The sequence below is a fragment of the Mesocricetus auratus genome, unplaced genomic scaffold (assembly GCF_017639785.1).
Source record: "Mesocricetus auratus isolate SY011 unplaced genomic scaffold, BCM_Maur_2.0 Super-Scaffold_100013, whole genome shotgun sequence".
NCBI classification, from domain to species: Eukaryota; Metazoa; Chordata; class Mammalia; order Rodentia; family Cricetidae; genus Mesocricetus; species Mesocricetus auratus.
In genome coordinates, this window is record NW_024429196.1 from 80,899,976 (window position 1) to 80,924,182 (window position 24,207).

Here is a 24,207-nt window from a genome sequence, read left to right on the forward strand (position 1 = left end):
AGGAAACAGAGCTGTCAGAAGCACCTGTCACTCAGACTAGACCATCAGTGTCTAAGCCTATGATAGACAGGAGACGTGTCTTCAGAGTGAATAGAGTAACCACCCCTAGGGACACCGATCACTGATCACTCAGCCTGGTCATCAACGTCTCAAGCCAGGAATTCTCATCCTGAATAAAGATCTCACATGAGTTGTCAGAACCAAAGAAGGTGCCTTATGTGTGCAAAAAGGTGACCTACAGGGTTTCACTGAACACATGAAAATTGCTGTGCAGACTTCACCATTACTCTAACTAGCACAGGTGGACATATGATTACAAAGCAGATGTAACAAAAGTCAGGAAAGAGGATACAAGTGGGACTGAAAATCACAGAGAATGTAAATTACTGCATGCAAAGAGATCTGAAATTGTTTGCATTTTAATACGTCACAGGAAAAGGTAAAAAAAATTGGATTCATGCCCATTTTCCTTTGAGTTTTTCAAAATTTTACTGTGTGCTTGTCAGACAGATAATTAATATTTAAGGATGTTTGTGCATTTGTTACAGGCAGAATTGGATAGACACAGCCCTATAGAATGTATATGCCTCCCCTGCCAGTCAAGGTGGATGCAAGACTGCACAGCAAATTTAAATACACAGATAATGGGAACAAAGTTTAGTTTCCCATTCCAAACAAAATGAAATAAATCTCCATGTTTGCTGTGTACTTGTGTCTTGGGAATGTAGTCATAGTATAATCTTTGCTTAGTGTTCTGTACTTGTGTTTAAAACATACATGATATTGAGAAAAGACTGGAGGGCTGCTTTCTTACACAAACTTGGTCTTGATTGTAACATGGCTTTTGGCTTGAAGAGCCAAGGGGATAAAGAGGACCAGATCTGTCCTTTATACACCAGCAGTTGGTGAGTGTTTAAGCCTAGCTAAATTCACCTTCTACCAGCGCCTTCTGTAGACCTTGATTTGTAGGTATATAGTGCTTAAATTTGGTTTCACCATGTAACAATTTAAAGTCTAGCTGGATATAGTTGTCTTCGCTGGCACACCTTTGGTCTCCCAGTCTGTAAATATTTCCAGTCTCTTCTGTGTCATTGAGTCTCCATTGAGAAATTCAGTGTTATTCCAATGGTCCACCTTCACATGTTGCTTGGTCTTTTCCCCTTACCTCTTTTAATATCTTCCTTTGTTCTGTATGTTTACTATTTTGATTATTGTGTGTCTTGGAGGACTTATATTCTGGTCCTGTATTTTTTGGTGTTTTGTAAAGTTCTTGTACCTTTATAGGAATCTCCTTCTTTGGGTTATGGAAAATTTTCTTATTTGCTTTCATTGAAAACCTTTTCTGTGATTTTTGACTTGGGTTGCTCCTCCTTCCTCTGTTCCTATTACTCATAGATTTTTTTTATAGTTTCCTACATCGCAAGGATTTTTTTTCCTGGATGTTTTATTTAATATTTTCTTTGACTGAGGTGTCTGTTTCTTCTACTTGTCTTCACTGTCTGAGATTCTCCCTTCCATGTCTTACGCCCTGCTCTGTTGCAGGGACTTAACCTGTGAGGGTTTTGTTTGATGTCCTAAAATTTTCATTTCCTGTTTTACCCCATTTTTGATTTTCCTTAGTGATTCTATTTCCACTTTCATGTCTTATACTGTTTTTTTCTCATCATTTCAATACACTGTTTTGTTTTGTTTACTTTTTTGTTTGTATGTATGCTTCTGTACAGGTTGGACTAACACATTCATGTGAGGAATGCGATGCTTTCAAAAATCTAAATAGTCTATTAAACAGTGTGCATTTAGTCAATAAAGCTCCCACCAGGCACATGTAAGCAATCATAATTAAACCCAGTAGGTCCATGCCCAAAAGAGTCATTAAGGTAGAAGAGAGAGATGTTGGGGAGAAACAGTGGGAGTGGGTGGGGGGGGGGGAAGAAAGTTTAATGAGGGATGACAATGACTAAATACATTGTATGTATATAATGCTATCAAAGTGTAGATCATTTAAAATATGAATAGTATCCTACATGCCCAGCAAAATTACAAAGAGAAAAAATCACAAAGCATCCAACAACAGTAACAACTGCTACCACACCCACTTAAACAATGTAGCAAAAGTCCTCTTCAACAAAAAAATGTCAAGACAACTAAGAAAAAAATTCAAAGGAAAATCTTGAAGATAGAAAGGAGTCCCATGATCATCTATAGGCATAATTTTGTACAAATGACTATATTACTAAATGTTACTAGAAGCTTAACAGAATTGTTACTAAAATTCTAGTGACAGTCTTCTGAAGCCTTCAAGTCTTAATTGTAAATTGTTTTTGGAAGCAAAAAAGCATTGGTCCAAAAAGTGCTAGACAAAATAATGGTAAAGTATCACAATAAGTAATATCACGTTACATTATATAGTCACAATGGCAAAATCAGCATATAGTGAATGTCATGCAAATCTATGGAATGGAATTCAAGACTCAGAAATAAATATATACAACCTAAGTCTCCTAATACTTGATAATGTCAAAAAAACATGTATTAACAACTGACAACTTCTTCAACAATTGGCGCTGGGGGGATTGGATATCTCTGTGGAGATGACAAAGACTAGTTCAGCAGACACATATTCTCAGTGCATAGTCAGGATCAAAGACACTAATGTAATAGTCAAGACTTTGAAACTACCTCAGGACGATACAAGGAAACATGTCAAGATCAAGAAGAGTAGAACTGTCTGAAAGAGATGGAAACATAGGATATTGTTCCAGGAAAGGCCACAATTGAGTGTAAAAAAAAATAATGAGTTTCCTCACCACCGAGAAAACAATCAACAGACTGAAGACACTGCATACAGAATGGGAGAATATTTTGACAGCAAATCTAAAACAGAAGATTAATATTCTGGAATACATAAACAACTTCAAGAACTCAGCCTCTAGAGAAGCACCTGCTTGAAGCATTGGCTTCTTTTTACCTCTGGGGGGGCAGCCAAAGCAACAGCAACAGCAACAGCAATAGCCTGTACACACTTTGGAGTCTTTTGGAGCACTCTGATCAACAACTCCAAAAGATGGCTTCTCAACTAGGTATTGGGGATTTTGTTAGACTCTCTGGGCTCTTGGAAGAAGTTGTCAGGCCAGACTGGAATTTTTTTATTTAAACTTTATGTTTATACACTAACTTATTGTAAGAGCAAGGTAAACTGGAGAGGATGGAGTTAACTGCATCCTCAGAAAAAGCCACCCTGAGAAATTCCCTGCATGGCACAAGGCTGATTCAGTTCCAGCCAAGGAACCATAAACAGTTCCAAGGAGCACCCAAACTGTGCCCATCCCGGTCAAAATGAACCCATCCGGGTGGTCAGGCAGTGGCTAATTTTGATAAATAACATCTTCTCATCACAAGGACAGTTAGCAACAGTTTTGAAATTTCCCATAGCCCCCACGTCTGTGAATCCAAAGGTCACCTACTCTTACCCAATCCTGAACAGCCAAGGCATGCACCACCCTGCTTGAAGCTTTTTCCTTTAAAACCCCTCACAACTGAAGCCAGGGACCCTTTTTCCTGCATCTGCTGAGTCAGTTTGCTGGACAGGGTCCCTGCCGAGGCTTGTAACATTAAACCTTATGCATTTGCATCTGAGTTGGCTCCTTGGTGGTCTCTTTTGGGGTCTCCCTGAACTTGGCCTAGCACTTAGGTGTGTTATAGTTATTTTAAGGTGATACTTAACAGCACAATTTCTTTTGAGCTTTCCAGACACCTTTAATGTTTTATCTTTCTCCCTCCTTCGCTATTTATCCTCTTCCTCTCTAATTATACCTACTTGTTTTTCCAATTCACCCTTCCGATGCTGCTCTGTCCCCTACTTTTCTCCAATTTATTGCTCTCCACAACCCCACACAGCAATGGTTTCTTTCTGTTTTCCTAGTCTCTACAGTCACTCCAGGTTACATGCAAATATTTGAGGATTTAGAGCTATGAACCTTTGATGAGAGACAAAATACGACATCTGTCTTTCTGCGCCTAGGTTCCTCCCCCCTTTAATATGATCTTTTCTAGTTCTGTCTATTTATTGCAAAGTTCATGATTTTGTTTTACTTAAAGATGAGTGTTTTTTTTTCCTTTTTTGATTTTTTAATTTTACAAATAGTCTTATTTTACATATCAATCCCCACATTCCCTCGCCCTCCCATGCTTCCCCACTGACCCCCGCATCCACTCCCCAAGGATAGTGAGGCCTTCCACGGCGATCATCAAAGTTTGTCACATCATTTGGGGGAGGGCCTAGGCCCTCTTTGGTGTATCTGGGCTGCAATAGGATGCCTTCATAGGGAATGGGCTCCCAAAGTCCATTTGTGCACTAGGGATAAACACTGGCTCCATTGTTATAGGTCCCATAGACTGCCCAAGCCTCCTAGCTGGCACCCACATTCAGAAGACTTCGTTCAGTCGAATGCTGGTTCTCCAGCTTTAAGACTGGTGCTCCTGTGCTCTCACTATATCAGGTCAACTGTTTCTATGGGTTTCTCCAGCATGGTCTTATCTCCTTTGCTCATTCCTCCTCCTTCTCTATGACTGGATTCCAAGAGTATGGCTCAGTGTTTAGCTGTGGGTGCCTGCTTTTGCTTTGATCAGCTAATGGATGAAGGTTCTAGGATGACAATCCAGGTAGTCATCAGTCTCATTATAGGGGAAGGGCATCAAAGGCAGACCCTTTACTACTGCCTAGATTTTTAGTTGGGGTCATTCCTGTGGATCCCCGACATTTCCCTAGGGCCAGACCTCTCTCTAAACCTATACTGGCTCCTTCTATCAAGGCATCTCCTTAAGGATGAAAATTGTGGTGATATATTATTTATGAGTTATTAAAACTTGTCTGAGGATTCAGAAAGCAGTCAGCCACAAGCCATAGAAAGCAGGCACACACCTTTAATCCAAGAAGCCAGAAGCTAGGAGGTGGTGGCACACACCTTTAATTCTAGGACTCAGGATTAAGAGGTAGATGGATCTCTGTGAGTCCAAGGCCACCCAGATCTACACAAGATTGATCCAGTCTTAAAGAGAAACAGTTCACACAAAGATGATCTCAGCACCTGGAATTACACGCCTGTAATTCCAGCACTAGAGGGATATTAAAGATAGGAGCAGGATATTTAGTAGTCAGTATCAGGGATTCATTCTCCAGACACATTGAGGATAGGAAGACATTCAGTCTCAGGATTTTACAGCCATGCTGAGGAGAGGCAACAGGATGAACCCATTCATCCAGAGGTAGTGGTAAGAGCTAGTGACTCACTACTTTGCTTTTTTTCTGATCTTCAGCTTGAATATTGAACCCCAATATCAGTCTCTGGGTCATTTATTTTTCATGTTTCAGAATATTATGAAGACACCATGCACTTCAGACGAAAAAACCCCAAGGCCCCTGACCTGGAACTTATCAGAGGGCTACCTCTCTGAGCACTAGGTTTCATAGCACCAGAAGGCAACATGCAAGCTTCCAAATGAGGGAAGCAACAAGCAGTCTTACTCAGCTATGACAGCTATGAACCCTGAAGATACAGTAGTTGCACATACATATTGGGGGTATCCAATTTCTTCCTAATTGAACCTAAGATATACTCAACAGGAAGGAAACTATGCCTGGTACCAAAAACATAGTCAACTACCTGGGGCTAGTGAAGTCATGGATCTTGCAGAAGAATCTACAATCACAATTTACTAAACCAGTATAAGCCCTAACTATATTTTAAATAGTTATCTTTATATCAACAGAAAACTGTATTTCCTCATCCACCACCAAGAAGCCCTCTCTTTGCAAAAGGATGAAGACAATTATAGAGAACAACAACCAATCAAGGTGCAGTCTTGAAGTCCAGTTCTAGCTGATACACCTACAAAACAATAACCGATCTTAAAGGCTCAGGGACCATCGCAAGATAGTTGATTGAAAGAATGTAAGAAACAGAGGAACAGGGAATTTTATCTGGGATTGTTTCTTCTAGAAGTGTCAGATGTTACCTATAAGGTCACATCAGCCTGACTACCCAAGCTGAACAAGGACAACACCAAATGTCATGCCAAAGTAAACACAGAAAAACCAATGATGCTTCAACCCTACACAGAGTACTACAGGAAACTAACACATGCTGTGAACAGGAACTATATTCTTCCCCATGGAAACCACGCCAATTGATTAATTAAAAATGGTCAGCCCTGAAAACAAGCGTATAAGTAACATTACACAGACTAAGGATGCTGTATTTACATATTTACAAATACAAACAAATGTATGCTGTTACATGTAACTCAGATTTAAAAAAAAAAGAGGTGATAAATTACAAAGAGCGTGACCTGTATATGGGAAAGTTTGAAGGAATGGAAGAGGGTAGGGAAATTATATTTATAATATAAATATATTATTTATATTATAATCTCAAAAACTAAAGAAAATTATAGCTTTAAAAATAGCCAACGATCAATGATTAGAATGTTTGTAGATTGAAGTTTCTGTCCTGCCTAGTCCCACAGCCAACTAGTCCCCCAAAACACACAGAAGCCTATGTAATTTATAAACTGTTTAGCCTATGGTTCAGGCTTGTTATTGGCTAGCTCTTTCTTAATTATTGACCTGTTTATATTAATCTGTGTATCTCCAGTGGCCAGGCTTATCAGCGATGCCCTGGCCTCTTTCTTCCTTGGCAGCTACATGGAATCACCTTGACTCCACCTACTACCTTTCTCTATCCCTGTTTGGATTCCTGCCTGACTAAATCCTGCCTGCCCATTGGCCAAAACAGCCTTATTCATCAACCAATAACAGAAGGACATGCCCCATCAAAGGTTTGTTCATAGTTTTAAAAAAAAATTGAATTGCAATGTCATCAGCATCAAGGGGACATGCAAATACAAACTGCTCTCAGAGTCTCTCCACCAGAGTCAGAGTGTCAGGGAATCAAAGCTCATGATGAGCGCAAGACTGAGGAGTAAGTGTCCACTGCTGATAGGGATGAGGACTACTACGGACACTGGCCATTCAGTGTGCAGGTTTCTCACTAGACAAAATTATAACTGAAATGCAGATATACCCCTGCTGAGTATACCATGAGACGCTACATCAACATACCTGAGTCATCCATACACCTGTGTTCACTGCTGCACCATTGACAACAGTCAAGACATGTGACCAGTTAGACATCCACCAAACAATGAATGGATAAAGGAAGCACAATGTGTTGACTCAGTACACTTTTTTTTCAGACATAAAGAAAAGTGACACCATGGCATTTGTATGGAAAACAAGGAACTGGTAAATTATTATGCTTAGCAAATGGACCTGGATTAGAGCATGTGTGGCAGGGTGGCATGGGTGGGTCAATAAATGTGAAGGGGAACCCTAAAATAGAGGAAATGCGCCTTAAGGTTAGGAGACCAAGAAAGGGATTTTTTATGTGAATAATTCGTGCGCAGAGGCCAGAAAAGTAAGGATAGTTTATTAACTAATCCTTCAGTAGGACAGAGGCCTGGGCAATAGCCGGGCTCCAGTCTACTGGGCAAAGCATTATGTGAGAAGATGCAGGGGCTGATTTGCATTTTGGAGGATATTATTTGTCTCATGGTTTTCTGACACGGACCTGGCACCATGAAGAAAGCAAGGTGAACTGACCTGTGTAAAGTTTGGGAAGTCAGCATGAACAGCCCTACATGTACTTCAGCTATATAGTAAATATGTATAATATATAAGGAGCATCTGTTGTATATATAGGAGGGCAATCCTGGTTGGTAACCTTCAATCACAGAGAGGAACTGTAACAGTTGTGATGCTGTTACTTTCAGCTATGGTATGAATGGGAGTTACATCCCACAGTCTCACATGCCTGTGCTTAGATGGTGATGGGGCAGGAAGATACTGAACAGGATCAGGGTGGAGGTGGGAATTCCAGACATTAATGTAGGAGAGGTAGCAGAAAATACATGACTGGACACCCCTAGCCTGCCTTCCAATGCCCTACAAACACTTGGCTATTTCTCAGTTAATATGTGCTCTACCTTCCTGTAACTATTCATGTGTGTCTGTAAGGTTCATTGTTGAGACTTAAGACCCTGGAAATGAGAGTGTCTTCCCTACATATCTGAATACATGCCTGTAACAATGGGAGAGGCAGCATGGGTTGACTGTGGAACCTTTAGGGTGTTCTGGAAAACTACTCCCTAGGGAAATAACTACCCAGGAACCCTGCACAGAAGTCAATGCATTTAAAATCTCAAAGTTCCAAGGTTTACCCAAAGGTGTCTGAAAACCAGGTGGTGTAGTTTGTGAACAACTGGGTTATAGGCATGAAAATCCCAACATTTGGTGAATCACGGTTTCTGAGAGACACCGGGGTGAATCACGGTTTCTGAGAGACACCGGGGTGAGGCACTTGTTCTTAGGTCAGAGGCTCTGCAACCAGGCTCTGAAAGGCCTCTCATGGGATGGTGATGGTGAAATCTAATTTGCACTGGGGTTCACAGAAGATGCTGAGACCAAAGTTATGGGATACCCACCAAAGCAAGCTAATGTTAAACATATGGCATGAGCCAGACAGAGTCTACCAGCCCTACAGGTATCATAGCTGAAACAATCAGTTGTCTGTGTCAGTCATGAAAATGAGGATATGGTACTTTATCTGATTGATTACTGTCTTGGTTTGAGCATGTTTTTCCTTGCTATATCCTCATAATTCCATTTTGGGATGGAAATTAAAATTGTGCATCTGTCTGTTACCAGTTTGTAATGTGCTGTCATTGTTTTAATTTCACAGATGGTAACAGTTAATTGACTTCCTGAAGTTTAAGGGATAAAATGGATTTTGGAGATGTGAACTCTCTGAAACTATGGTAACTTCTCAGGTTGGACTGAATGCAATTGCAGCAAGAGACAGTCGTTACGTTTTTGCATGAGTGGGATCTGCTGGGTTCTGATAGAGTCACTTGAGCATTGTTTACATCCCTGTGATCCTACACATCATCCCTTACATGGGTTCTCTGTAGTGACAGCACAGCTAGTACAGGTTGCTGATATGTTCATATGAAATGAGATTCATGGCACAGGATCAGGGCAGTAGACAGAAGGTGCCATCTCTGCACTGAATCCTTTCCAGTCACCAATTATACTTGGTGAACTCCTGCGGATTTAACAAGTTAGAATCCCAGAAAATTCCTTGTCAACTTCCAGATCATCGCAGAAAATGGGCACCTGAATCCCTGAAGACAAAGCTCAACCAGGGATGGGGAGCTGAGTCTATAATGAGAGAATCGTGCATTCCTTCTCCCAGAAGCCAGGCATACCTTCAACAGAAGGCTTTGTGACATAAAGTCTCATAGAAACAAAACCAGAAATAAAGTATAATACTTCATTTAAAGTCAAGCTTTAATTTTAGGATATTGTGCAAAAAGTTGTTAATGTTTTATTAGTGAGAATATGCCTGTTAGTTCACATCAGTGTTGATGTTCAATGAATTCAACGTTTTATTCCACAAAGTGATGGAGAGGACCCCTCCTGATCCTTCTTTCCCACAGTCAATTCTCCTTAGTATCATGCAGCTCACATCTTGGGCAGAAGCTCCTGAGGCAATGAAAGAATGATTGCTTTACTCCTAGGCTGTCTTATGTTCCCAATCATGCACCTCCCGTTATTCCAGCTGAAAGAAAAGCACATATCACATTGATTAGAAAGACTGCAGCACAGTAACTTTGGCAAAGTACTTCCCTGCAGCCATTTTCCTTCATGGTCACCATGTTTAATGCCCAATTACAGTACCCCAATCAAGGAGAAAAGGTTGTCATCCACAACCCAATATAAACTCTCTCCACACTTCATAAAGCAGAGTACTTAACCAGTGAACTGCCACTTGTTCCTCAGATGATGTCAGTGAGTACATGAGTTCCTTCTTGGTTTTCCGTGGGCAGGTAAGGGTAGGGATGAGATATTGTCATACCTAATCCATCACCGGTGTCACTTAGCTGTTCTCTTCTATATTCTCAGATTTAGGCAAATTTGTAGGGTACAGGTTTCCACTGTACTTTGTCATGAATTCCTTCTCAGTCTTCATGGAAAAGGAAACAAAACATTGAAAGCTAAGAGACTAACTATAAAGATTTGAAGTAAAAAAAAAAAAAACAGAACTAATAATCCCTGTCTCACCATGTCGCTAAAATAATTCAGGCCCATACAGTAGGTGGTCTTGCCCTTCTTATATTCCTTATTGTGCTTCTCAATTTTTTTCTTATTTTCCTCCCACAGTGCCCTTCTGTGTCCTTCTTCATCCTGGAGATGAACGCAACAGATAGTATTTTCTTTGTATTAACTCCACACACAAGGTGACCAAAGGTTGTGTAGTGACATGTAAATAGGACCCATGGAGAGGGATCTCAGGTCACTACAGCCAGGCAGTCTCCGCACCCAGAGCATCAGCAAGGCTGGTCCTTGAGTTCATAGTGCGTGTCTAAGCGAGTCCTTAGTGATGACTGACCTCTGTGGCCACCTTTATGTCTACAGACACCTAACAGCAAGGACCAGTCTTTCTGAAATCCCCCTGGACAGTGCCCATGTTACCAACCGGGCTGTATTTCTTTTCAAATTTCATCTTCCATTTCTCCCATTCAGCATCCAAACTGGGATCCCGTGATGGAACAGCTGAGGCCATTCTCAAACAGGAAGACAGCACTAACAAGGTCTCCAAAACCTAGGGAACAAGGAACTGTCCAATATCAAATGGTCAGCTCTGAAAATGCACACACACAAGTCTTGTTATGCATGCTGAGTTATAGTTAGTTATACACGAGTGAACAAAGGAGGCAGACTTTGAAAAGAATCAGGAAGGGTGTCTCTGAGAGTATGACGCAGCGAAGTGGGGGGAAGCAATGATATAGTTCCATTATTATCTTAAAAAAACAACAGCAAAAAATAAAAGCAAAGAAACAAACAAGAAACACAAAACTCAGAGAAAGAAGTCGCAGGTAACCAGAGCAAAGCTATGGGGACGCTTATGGAACATGAGTCGGCAGGATCCAGGGTCTGCGTACCTTGCTTGTCCCTGCTCTCCTGGAGTGTAGCAGCGTTTGTTTAAAGGAGGAAATCGGGACTGTGCTGTCTAGGGCTTCCTAAGAGCTGTTTATAGAGGCATCTAGTGGGGCAGGAACGGAGCAGGCTGCTGCTCCACCCTTTCCTTCCTCCCTGAAGCCTAAGCCTTGTTAATAGAGTAGAGCCATAAGCTGTCTTGACCAGTGAGTCAGGCACCCCAGGCAGTAACACATGACCCTGGAGACTGACCAGACCCCAGGCAAAAGCTGTATCACCTAGAATGTGACTTTTCTGAAACTCCTAAGAGTCAAAGATGCCCTATGTTTGCTTGCATAGTTGACAGTCTTGAGAAACAGGAGAATGGTGGGGAGAAGAACCCCTGGGGACAGTTAGTGTGCGCCACAGTGGTACGTCAGGTTGCACATCGGTGTGGAGGACACAGGCTACCCTAAGAACTGTGAAGGTGCAGCTGACAGCGCATTTGAAGCATCAAGCAATGTGCATCTGTCTGTGACTCTCTTGCCTGAAACTAGCCTCATACAGGAGTGTTTCCAGAGAGGATGAGATAACCAACAGGAAACAGAGCTGTAGGAAGCACATTTCCGTGAGACTAGACCATCAGTGTCTCAGCCTATGACAGACAGGAATGTCTTTAGAGTGGATTAAATAATCAGAAGAAAATAGGGATGTCAGAAATACTTGTCATCCAGCCAGACCATCAGTGTCTCAGCCTAGGGCTTCACAGCTTTAGAAAAAGCATTGGAGTTGCTCAAACTAAAAACATACAAACAAAGAAACAAAAACCAGATGCTTCGTGTGTGCAAAAAGGAGACCTAATGTATTTTCCTGGGCACAGAAAATTGTTATGTGGACCTTAACGTTACTCTGACTAGCACAGTTGGGCATATGATTACAGAGCAGATGTTGCAAAAATCAGAAAAGATGATGCAGGTTTGACTGAAAAATACAGAGAATGTAAATCTGGCTTGTTTCTATTTAAATACATCACATGAAAAGGTTAAAAAAAAGTAGATTCATGCCCATTTTCCTTTGAGTTTTCCAAGGTTTTATCGCGTACTTGTCAGACAGGTAATTGACATTTAAGGATGTTTATATAGAGTTGGATGGATACAGCCCTATAAAGTGTGCGTGCCTTCCCCTCAGTCATGATGGATTGCCAATGGCCATGTCAGAGGAATAGCAGATGGTAATTGAATTCAGAGGATCAGCCCACCGGGGAACAAAACTCTGATGAGTAAATCTCAGATAGGCACAGCCCTGAGAGCCTCAGCCCAAGAATGTTTCTTGCTACTGTTGTGTCTTTGCATGTTGGTTGCTGCCATCTTTCTCTGGTATCTGGCATGGTGAGAATGGGTGTGGAGAGATTCCCCCATTGCCTGTAATATAGTGTGTTTATCTCAAGGAAATACCCCATTCCACTGGACATTTTTAACCTGTGGATTATGATGAAGATGATTTTCTCCCAAGTTGTACTGTTCTGCTGAAGCAATGATTTTATACAAGAATGTTAGTTTAAACAAGATTTTCATTGTTGAAGGTCTTTAATAAACATAGCAAAGAATTATTTTAGAGATCAGTTTGGTGGAAAAGTTAATATAGGTAAAAGTAAGGTAAAGTGTTGTCACTGCCCCTGATAAATCAGGGGCTGCACTGGATAAAAAGTAAAGCCAGGAAGTGTCACACAGCTAGAGTACATGGTTTTCTTTTGAGGAGATGTATAGACTGTGACTTAGGTTACTAGTTAAGAAAAACAGTTGATTTATCAGCTGAGTAATACTCCACTGTGTAAATGTATCACATTTTCCTTATCTAAAATTTGGTTGAGTTGCAACTAGGTTGTTTACAAATACTGTTGCTATACACCTAGCTGAGCAGCAAGTGTCCTTGAAATATGATTGAGCATCCTTTGGGTATATGCCCAAGAGTTGTATCATTGGATATTTAGTTAGATTGATTCCAAATTTTCTGGGAAACTTTCACACTGATTTTCAAAGTGACTGTGCATGTTGTACCCTCACCAGCTGTGAAGAGTGTTCCCCTTACTCCACGTCCTCTCCAACATAATCTGTCATTGGCATTCTTGATCTTAACCATTCAGTCATGTGTAAGATGGTATCTCTGAGTCATTTTGTTTTGCGTTTCCCTGATGACTAAGGATGATAAACAATCCCCTTAAAGTCTTTCAGCAATAGGAGAGTCTTCTGTTGAGAATTTTCTATTTAGATCTGTACTCTATTTTTAAATTGGATTATTTGGTATTTTTATATCTAGTTTCTTGAGTTCTTTATATATTTTGGAGATTAGCCCTCTGTCACATGTGGGATTGGTAAAGATCGTTTTGCATTCTGTATGCTGCTGTTTTGTCTTATTGACAATATCCTTTGCCTTACAGAAAATTTTCAGTTTTAGGAGGTCTCATTTATTAATTATTGATATTGATGCCTATTGTAGTATTGTTATATTCATGAAGTAGTCCCCTGTGCCAATGCATTCAAGGCTACTTCGTACTTTCTCTTCTATCAGCTTCAGTGTAACTGGATTTATGTTGGTTTCTTTCATCTACTTGGACTTGAGTTTTGTGCATGGGAATAGATAATGACCTATTTGCTTTCTTCTACATGTTGAGATCCAGTTATTCAAGCACCATTTGTTGAAGATCCTTTCTTTTTTTCTATTGTATAATCTTGGCTTCTTTGTCAAAAACCAGGTGCTCATAAGTATGTGGATTTGTTTCAGGGTCTTTGATTCAATTCCATTGATCTGCATGGCTGTTTTTGCATCAATACAAGCTGTTTTTTTTTTCAAATACCTCATGAAATTTGAAGGCACGTGGATGACCTAGTAAAAAAATCATTCTGAGTGCTATCACCCAGACCCAGAAAGACAATCATGGTATGCACTTGCTCATAATTTGATATTAGTAATATATTATGGGTAAGTAACCTACAATCCACTGACCTAGAGTGGCTATATAACTAGGAGGGCCCAAAGGGAGATGCATGGATTTCCCTCGGAAGGGGAAATACATGAGATCCCCTGAGGAAACTGGTTGTGGTAGAGGGGAGAATGGAGGTATGGGAACTTGAGGGATTGAGTTGGGTAGGGTTGGAGTCAGTCCAGAGGCAGAGAGTAATAAAAGTTATCTTGATGGGGGAAGCATATGAGAGTTAAGGATAAGCCTAGCATCAGGCCCAGGAATTCACAAGGATAACCCCAGCTAAGACTCCCAGCAGGAGTGCAGAGGATACTTGATCTGGCCATCTACTGCAATCAGATTGGTGATGATCCTAGTTGTCATGGGAGATAATCTATCCAGTAATTGATGGGGGCGGATGCAGAGATACACAGCCAAGCATTGGGTTTGAGCGACAAGAGTCTTGCTGAAGACAGGCAAAAGGGGTATATGAGACAGGGGTTATGAGGGGAGAATGAGCAAAGACAGCTCACGTGAGCTCTTGGGAGCTCATGGACTCTGGGTCAACAGTTAGGAAGCCTCCATGGGACTGACCTAGACCCTCTGCATGTTTGTGACCATTGTGTAGCTTGTTCTCTTTGTAGGGCTCCTAGCAATTAGCTCAGGACCTGAACCTGGAGCTTATCTGGCTTTTGGGAACCTGTCCCCATGTTGGATGACTTTGCCTAGCCTTGACACAAGAGGAGAAGCTCAGTCCTGCCTCAACTTGATGCCCTAGGGAGGCCTGCTCCTTCCCTGAGTAGAGATGAGGAGGAACGAAAAGGGTGGAGGATAGATGGGAAGCCGAGGGGGGGACAAAGAGGAGAGGAGGGAGCAACTGCAGTTGCTTCATAAAATAAATAAAAAATGTAACTTAAGTAAACAACAGCAAAAAAGAAAGAAAAGAAAATGAAATTGAGTGGCTGGAATTCTTTTAATCTTAATATTGGGCTATGTGTTCAAGGTTTCAGAGATATCACAGCTGAAACAAAGCCTTAGAATGATCTCAGATTTGATTAAGATATTTTGATAATAGGTTTGAGGTTAAGGGTCAAAACACACAGCAGCCCACTTATTACCAGCTGACATACTTTCCTTGTGAATATTGGCTGTTCAAAGACAATGATTAGTTACTTGCACCCATCTCTACCATCAGTCTCCTGTGGTGATATTTTGTTTGTGATCTAACAAATAAAGCTTGCCTTAAGATCAGAGTGCAAAGTTAGAATCACTAGTGCCACAGAGGCCAGGCACTGGTGGCACACACCTTTAATCCCAGCAGCCACACAAGATAGCCACATAGGCCAGGTGGTGGTGGACCAGGTCTTTAATTCCACTACTTGGAAGGCAGAGGCAGATGGATCTCTGTGAGCTCATGCCCACCCTGGGCTACATGAGATTCATGCAACCTATAAGAGAAAAAGAGATCACAACTTTATTACCAGCACCAGGGAGGTGGAGAAAGGAGTTCAGTATATTCAGTCTGCAGGGAAGAGCTCATGTGTGGATCAGTCCTCTCAGACTGAGCTTTAGGTGGGAACTAGTGGCCAGGTGCTTTGCTTTCCTGATCTTAAGATTCTACCCAAACATCTGTTTATGGTTTTTTTTAATTCATGTTATAAACTAGGTCTTTAGAGCCAAGGTCAGCACCTTTAGAGGAATGGATCCAAGATACTATCAATAATGTGTCTCATGACCATGATGATACATGGATAGGAGAGGTGATTTCTAGAGGTTTGAAGAAAACTCAAAATATCAAATGTTCTAACTGTGGCAAATAAAGTCACCTTAAAAGGGTGTAAACAGGGCATTCCTAGAAACAATGTTTTTTTTCTAAGTATAATCTAAACAGAACTCCCTTACTTTCTAGATTATGGAGATGGTGTGGCAAAGTCAGGAATTGAACTAATGAATGTAGATCAAGAAGAGACATTGAAGGTAACTCTTTACCATTGGGAAACTCTTTCAGGACCCTATGCCAAATTCAGTTCAGTCATGTCCTGTCATTGTGGAGGAAACTCCTTTCCAGAGAAATTAAGGAATATAATGCCCATTGTAAGAAACCATACTGCTCTGGATGATACAACCTCTATAGAAGAGAGAACAAACAATTCAGAAAAACCATAAAGCAAGTATTTTACAAACTTCTATAAACGAACAAAGACCAAAATTAAAAATAGAAATAAATGACGTTGCAACTGAAGGCCTGGTAGACATGGGTGAGGATGTAATAATTATCTCACCAGAATTTTGGTGTTAAAATTGGCCTTTTCAGAAGGCAAATGTTCAGCTTTTAGGAACTGGAACTTCATCTCAGGTAAAACTGAGCAAGAGATGGGTCGAATCTTTACATTCGAGGAAATTTAACACCATATGTTGCTAACATAGCAATGAATTTGTGAGACCATGATTTGTTACAACCGTGGAATCCTCAGATTAACATTCCCCCAATCTGCAAAACAAATCACAGATTAACATATGTTTCTGGGAAAAATATCAGAAGGTATTATACAGAACCATCACCAACCATTCAGGTTGTAAGAAAAACAGCTGGTACTATTTCAAAGGCACCAATAGCCCTATCTTTAAAATGGTTGACAGACAAACCATGGCCTCTAACAACAAAGAAAGTGCAGGCTTTAAAAGAGCTTCTCCAGTGGAGGTAGAGCGGGACTGAGAGGGATGGTGAGTGTCAATGACTCAGACCCTCCCCCCATTAGTTACTGGGGAAAAAAACACACTGAGTCAGGAGTCTGTCGAAGCAGGATCTCGATTTATTCCAACAGGCAGGAACTTATACAGGGCTGAGGTAGGGGATGGGAATCTTAGGATAGGGTAAGGTGATGTGAGGAGTTAAGGGCCAATAGTATTCCACCAAGCAGGCAGGTAGCTAGGCAGGGGGCAATCTTACATCAGGTCTGGCTGAGTCACCCCCATGTGGAGGTTACTGGTTAGAGATAGGTTGCCAAACTCTAGCCAGGCTCAGGAGGTTACACTGGGCCTCCCATCCAAGAAGTTAGGCTCAGGAACTTACATTGGGCCTCGCATCCGAGCCTTTCTTAGGCCCAACACTCCAGGAGCAACTAGATGCTCTGAATACTGAAGAATCAACCAGCGCTTGGAATTCTCCTGAATGTGTTGTTAAAAAGAAATCTGGCAAATGGAGTATGGTAACAAATCTAAGAGCTGTTAATAAGTTGATACAGTCAATGGACTCTCTACAGTCTGGAATCCCTTTGTCTTCTTTATTGCCTAAAGGGTGGCCTCTCAAGTTACTGATTTATGCAGAGACTGGACAAAAGGATACAACTTGACAATTAACCCCAAATTTTCTTTTCAGGATACCCTAAAGATGCCATCACCCCCAGACAGCAGGAAGTAACTTTAAGAGCACAGTGCCCACATTCCCAAAGATGGGGTGGGTGGTTTGTGGTCATTCAATACATTATGGATATTTGTCATTATTTAAGGTGATTGGTTACAAGTAATTATTGGTAATGGTCAGTTAATTTAACAATCTAATGCAAATTTCTAGTCCTTGAAAGTTGTTATTATCAACTATATAGGATGATAAGGAAATGTAGTTTAGTGATATTAGGTAATGTCTTCAAGGTCAAACAGATATATATTAGATAGATAGGTCATCTTCAAACACTTCAGAGATCTACACATTCAGAAATGCCACAGAATATGGCATTTAAGTGATTTTAGTAAAATATGTTCTTTTTTATGACAATGAGACATGTCTGCTCATGACAACACCAATCTGCTTCAGAGAAGATTATGGGCATTGAAGAAACTCCACATGGTGTTTACTTCCTTTGTTGCAAAATTAAGACACCGGGCAAGAATATGCCCCTGCCCTGACTATTGACAGTATACTGTCCCAATTCTATAAGCAGGACACAATAGAAAGGACTGCTAAACTTTGCCAAGACAAGGTAGGACAGCCCTTCATAATATTCTGCTGCACAATAAAGTGTTTCAGAGACTCTAAGCCTGTAGGCTGAAGGTAGATGCCCCAACGTTGCAGAGAAACCTGAGATGACTGGCCAGGAAGGAAGTTGTTTCTGTCATTCCTCACACTTTTTGGAAGTTTCTTGTTTACATTTCTTGCTTACTCAGTTAATATTAATTCCCTCTGAGAGAGCTGAAGACTAGATAGTATAGTTATAGTCTTCATAGTTTACCAGACTCAGAAAAGAAACTCACTAAAGACATGGAAACTATAAAAGGTTGAAGGACATTAAAAGATAATTTGATGATGCAGTATAGAATGGAAAGTAAATTCGGTACAAGGCTTTGAACTCACCAAGATAGGTTAAATAATGGAGTATTTTCTCTTTGTCAAATGTTAATGGACTAGACATTGTTGATGTATTTATTGTCCATAGCTAGTTTCCTTATTATATGTAGTTTTTCTTATATTAGTTATAACTTTTATTTTTAGACAAAAAAGGAAATATGTGGTGATACCTTGTTTGTACAAATAAAACTTTTCTGAAGACCAGAGGTTGGGGTTTTTCACTAGCTGACTATAGAGGTCTGGATGAAGATTTGCAATACAGGCAAATCTTCATCCAATCTAACTAAAAGGCAGACAGAATATCCAAAATAACAAAATAAGAAATGAAAGGGGGCTTAACAACAGATACCAAGAAAGTCTAAAGAATCATTAGGTCATTCTTCAAAAAATGTACTTCACAAAATTTTGAAGTCTAAAGGAATTGAACAAATTTCTTGATAGATACCATTTACCAAAGTTAAACCATGATCAGATAAATGATCTAAATAGACCTAGAGCTCCTAAGGAAAAAGGAACATTCATTAAAAGTCTCCCAACCAAAAACAATAAGCCCAGGGCCAGTCAGTTTTAGTGCAGAATTCTACCAGACTTTCAATGAAGACCTAATACCAACACTAAATTATTCCACAAATTAGAAACAGAAGGAACATTTTCTGAGGTTGCAGTGACCCTGATATCCAAATCACATCAAAAATCAAAAAATTTAAAAAAAGGAAAAATGAAAGGGAATTACAGACCTATTTCCCTTATGACTCTAGATACAAAAATACTCAATAAATTATTTACAAAGTGAATCCAAGACACAAACAATTCTACCAAGGAACTCCCACAGCTGATAAACACCTTCAGGGAAGTGTCTATATACAAGATTAACCAAAAAAACCCAACCCCACACACAAAAAAACAAAACAGTATGCATCCTATATTCAAGCAATAAATGGACTGAAAGAAATCAGGGAAGCAACATCCTTCACAGTAGCCCAAAATAACATAAAATATGTTGATATAATTCTATACCACTGCTGAATATGACATGAGACGCTAAGTCAGCATACCTGAGTCGTCCATACACCTGTGTTCATTGCTGCATCATTGACAACAACTAAGACATGTGACCAGCCTAGATAGCCACCAAATGATGAATGAATGAATAAAGGAAACACAATGTGTTTATTCAATATACTTTCAGACATAAGGAAAAATGACACAGTGACAATTGTAGGAAACACATGGAATTGGACATTATTAAGCTCAGAAAATGAAACTATGGTATTAAAGACAAACAGCATGGGTATTATGATGTGTTTGGACTGGATTTGAGCATGTGTGGCAGGATGGCATAGGTAGGTCATTACATGAGAAGAGAAACACTAAATAGAGAAAATGCATGTTAAGTTTAGGAGACCAAGAAAAGGATTTGTTGATGGTGAATAATTAAAGCTTAGGCCAGAAAAGCAAGGATAGGATATTAAATACCCTTCAGTAGAATAGGAGGCTGGGTAATAGCTGGATTTCAGCCCATTGTACAAAGCATCATGTGCCAAGTTAGGGGCTGATCTCCATTCTGGAGGATGCATTTTTGTCATGGATTTCTGGCATGGTCCTGGTACCATGAGGAAAGCAGGGTGGACTGACTCGTGTACAGTTTTGGGACGTCAGCAAAACCAGCTGTGCATATACTTCAGTTATATAGTATACATGTAAAATATAAAATATATAAGGAGCATCTGTTGTATATATAGGAGGGCAATCCTGGTTGGTAACCTTCAATCACAGAGAGAAACTGTAACAGTTGTGATGCTGTTACTTTCAGCTATGGTATGAATGGGAGTTACATCCCACAGTCTCACATGCCTGTGCTTAGATGGTGATAAGGCAGGGAGATACTGAACAGGATCAGGGTGGAGGTGGGAATTCCAGACATTAATGTAGGAGAGGCAGCAGAAAATACATGACTGGACACCCCTAGCCTGCCTTCCAATGCCCTACAAACACTTGGCTATTTCTCAGTTAATAAATGCTCTGCCTTCCTATAACTATCCATGTGTGTCTGTAAGGTTCATTGTTAAGACTTAAGACCCTGGAAATGAGAGTGTCTCCCCTACAGATTCAAATACACGCCTGTAACAACGGGAGAGCCAGCATGGGTTGGCTGTGGAACCTTTGGGGTGTTCTGGAAAACTACTCCCTAGGGAAATAACTACCCAGGAACCCTGCACAGAAGCCAATGCAGTTAAAATCTCAAAAGTTCCAAGGTTTACCCAAAGGTGTCTGAAAACCAGGTGGTGTAATTTGTGAACAACTGGGTTATAGGCATGAAAATCCCAACATTTGGTGAATCACGGTTTCTGAGAGACACTGGGGTGAGGCACTTGTTCTTAGGTCAGAGCTTCTGCAACCAGGCTCTGAAAGGCCTCTCATGGGATGGTGATGGTGAACTGTAACTTGCAGTGGAGTTCACAGGATGTGCTGAGACCATGGGATACCCACCAAAGAAAGCTAAAGGTGATTTTGGATTTTGGAGATTTAAACCCTCCTGATGACTTCTGAGGTTAGACTGAATGCAATTAAAGCAAGAGACAGTCATTACGTTTTTGCATGAGTGGGCTTTGTTGGGTTCTCATAGTCACCTGGGCATTGTCTATACCTTTGTGATCATATACCTCATCCAAGATGGCCTCTAAGTGGTCATAGCATATCTAGTACAGGTCACTGAAATGTTCATTTAAAATGAGATTCATAGCACATGATCAGGGCAGTGGACAGAATATGCCATCTCTGCACTGTTTTCTTCCAAGTCACCAGTTATACTTGGTCAACTCATGCAATTTAACAAGTTGGAATCCCAGGAAATTCTTCTTCAACTTTCAGATCATTGAGGAAGTTAGGCATGTGAATCCCTGGCAACAGTTTCACCAGGGTTGGGAACCTGACTCTGTAATGAGAGAACTGTGCCTCCTTCTCTTAGAAAACCATCCCATAACCACGCACACCTTCACCCAAAAGGTTTTAATGACATAAAATCTTACTAAAAAAAACCAACAGGAAGAAAACTTTAATTTTAAGACATTGTAGTGAAAAATTGTAGTGATTTATTAATGAGAATATGACTGTTAGTTCACATCACAGTGTTGATATTAAATGAATTCACCATTTTATTCCACAATGTGATGGAGAGGACCCCTCCTGCTCCTTCTTTCCCCCAGTCCATTCTCCTTAGCACCACGCAATTCACATCTTGGGCAGAAGCTCCTGAGGCAATGAAAGAGTGATTGCTTTACTCCTAGGCTGTCTTATTGTTTCTAATCCTGCACCTCCTGTTATTCTGCCTGGAAGCAAAGCACATATCACACTGATTAGAAAGACTGCAGCACAGTAACTTTGTCACAGTACCTTTACTCAAGCCTTTTTCCTTCATGGTCACCGTGTGTAATGCCCAACTACAGTACCACAATCAAGGAGAAAAGGTTGTCATCCACAACCCAATATAAACTCATTCCACACTTTAGAGAGAAGATCACTCAATCAAACAGTGAACTGCCAGTTGTTCCAAAGATGATGTCAGTGACTACACCAGTTCCTTCTTGACTTTCTATGGACAGTTAAGGGTAGAGATGAGATATTGTCATACCTAATCCATCACCAGGGTCACTTAGCTGTTCACTTTTAAATTCTCAGATTTAGGTGACTCTTCTGTATCCACTAACAATCCACAGCAATTTCCCTTGAACTCTTCATCCGTCTTCAGAGGAAACAAAAGAAAATATTAAAAAACCGAGAGACTATGTGTAAAGACCTTAAGTGAAGTAACAAAGAATTAGTAATCCACGTCTCACTCACCATGTCACTAAATTGATTGAGGCGCAGAGAGTAGCTGACCTTGCCCTGCTCATATTCCACATTGTGCTTGTCAATTTTCTTCTTCTTTTCTTCCCACAGTGCCCTTCTGTGTCCTTCTTCATCCTGGAGATGAGTGCAACAGAAAGTAATTTCTTCACATTAACTCCACACATGAGCTGACCAACAGTATTGTAGTGACAGGTAAAGAGGAGGCATGGAGGGGAATCTCAGGTCATGATAGCCAGGCAACCTCCACACCCAGAGGAGGGTTTGCAGGGCTTGTCTCTCTGAATTCATAGTGCATGTCTTAAGCCAGTCCTTGGTAGTGGCTGGCCTCTGGGACCACATTTATGCGAACAGACAACAGACTCCTAACAGCAAGGGCCATCCTCGTTGAGTCCCTCTGGACAGTGCCCATGTTACCGACCTGACTGTAGGTTTTTTCAAATTTCCTCTTCCATTCCTCCCATTCAGCATCCAAACTAGGATCACGTGATGGAGCAACTGAGGCCATTCTCAAGGAGTAAGATGGTATCAAAAACCTAGGGAACAAGGAATTGTCCCATACCAGTGGTCACTCCTTAGAACATACACTCCAATCATATTATGCATAATTACTAGACTATAATAAGTATATATGCATATGTATATATGTATGTAGTAACAACTAATAAAAGTTCAGAATTTTTTTGAAACTTTTTTTCATGCATGTTACACATGAATGCATACAGACCTACATATGCTCACACAAATATATGAACATATAAAAAATATAGTATTTATTAACACTGACACTTCAGCCTTTTTAAGTTGTCAATGTGGCTAGTTGCCAACACATTCCCACTAGGAATGGGCATCACAAATCTTTCTCAATTAATGTGAAGCTCCCCATGGCAGATAACACACAGACAGAAGAAAAGGCAGGATGTATGGGAAACATGGGCACAGCCTGCAGAAACCACAGTCTAATGTTAGCGTGTTGATGAAGCCCGTGTGGGTTGTCTTATATAGATATTCTGTGTCAGAGGCTGTGAGTGAAGCCTCAGCCTTGCTTTCTGAAATTCCAGTTGATTCTCTAAGAACCCGATGTGTTTCCTTGAGAGAGAAACAGCAGTGCAGTCCAGGTCAGCTATACTCAGTCTGAGTTGCTTTCCTCCCTACAAACAAATCCTCACTTCAAAGCAAGACACATAATGAACAATTTTTTAATTGATGCCAGAATTTTTAAAGAATCAGGAAGGGCATCTCTGATGGCATGAGGGACGAAAGATGGGGGAGTCGATGATGTAATTCTATTATTTTCTTAAAACATTAAAAACAAAAACAAAGAAACAAAGAAACAAGAAAACAAAGTCAACAAAACCTAGAGAAAAGAGAAGCCCCAGGTAACCAGAGCAAAGCTTTGAGGATGCTTATGGAGCAAGAGTCAGGCGGATAGAGGGTCTGTGTACCTTGCTTGTCTCTGCTCTCCTGGAGTGCAGCAGCTTCTGTTCAAGGCAGAAACCAGGACTGTGCTCTCCAGGGCTACTTAAGAGCTATTTGTAGAAGACTCTAGTGGTGCATTAGCAGAGCAGCCTGTGGCTCCACCCTTTCATTCCCGGAACAATGGTTAGCCCTCCCTAAAGCCTCAGCCTGTCCAATAGAGTAGAGCCATGAGGTAACTTAACTAGTGAGGCAAAGCAAAGGAAAACATGACACTGGAGAGCAGCCAGACTCACACCCCAGCTGAGTCATAAAGGCTGTAGCTTTTCCGAGAATTCCAAGACTCACAGATGTCCTCTTTTGCATAATTGACAGTCTTGAGAAATAACAAGAATTGTGGGAGAAGAACCCACTGGGGACAGTTAGTGTGAGCCACAGTCCTACCTCAGGTTGTATACTCATGTGGAGAACATAGGCTACCCTAAGAACCATGAAGGCACTGCTGATAGTACATATGAAGAGTCGAGCAATGAGTATCTGCCTTGTCTGAAACAGCCTATCACAGTCAGCAGCATCTGCAGAGAGGATGAAATACTCAGCAGGAAA

General features: G+C 40.8%; 2 protein-coding genes across 2 annotated transcripts; both read right to left on the bottom strand.

The window, feature by feature from the left end:
- Positions 1-9,388: 9,388 nt before the first annotated feature.
- On the bottom strand, positions 9,389-11,128 carry LOC101834296 (protein CTLA-2-beta-like). Its single transcript, XM_040756226.1, has 5 exons — positions 11,062-11,128; positions 10,596-10,721; positions 10,181-10,303; positions 9,975-10,082; positions 9,389-9,601 (listed from the first exon to the last, which is right to left on the bottom strand). Exons 2-4 carry the CDS (start codon positions 10,680-10,682, stop codon positions 9,996-9,998), a joined length of 297 nt encoding a protein of 98 aa, XP_040612160.1. The 5' UTR covers positions 10,683-10,721; positions 11,062-11,128; the 3' UTR covers positions 9,389-9,601; positions 9,975-9,995.
- Positions 11,129-21,411: 10,283 nt separating this feature from the next.
- Positions 21,412-23,741, bottom strand: LOC106020733 (protein CTLA-2-beta). The gene is made up of 5 exons (XM_040756227.1): positions 23,631-23,741; positions 22,607-22,721; positions 22,180-22,302; positions 21,971-22,081; positions 21,412-21,668 (listed from the first exon to the last, which is right to left on the bottom strand). The coding sequence occupies exons 2-4, from the start codon at positions 22,691-22,693 to the stop codon at positions 21,992-21,994; spliced, it is 300 nt and encodes a 99-aa protein (XP_040612161.1). The 5' UTR covers positions 22,694-22,721; positions 23,631-23,741; the 3' UTR covers positions 21,412-21,668; positions 21,971-21,991.
- Between the last annotated feature and the right edge of the window lie 466 nt (positions 23,742-24,207).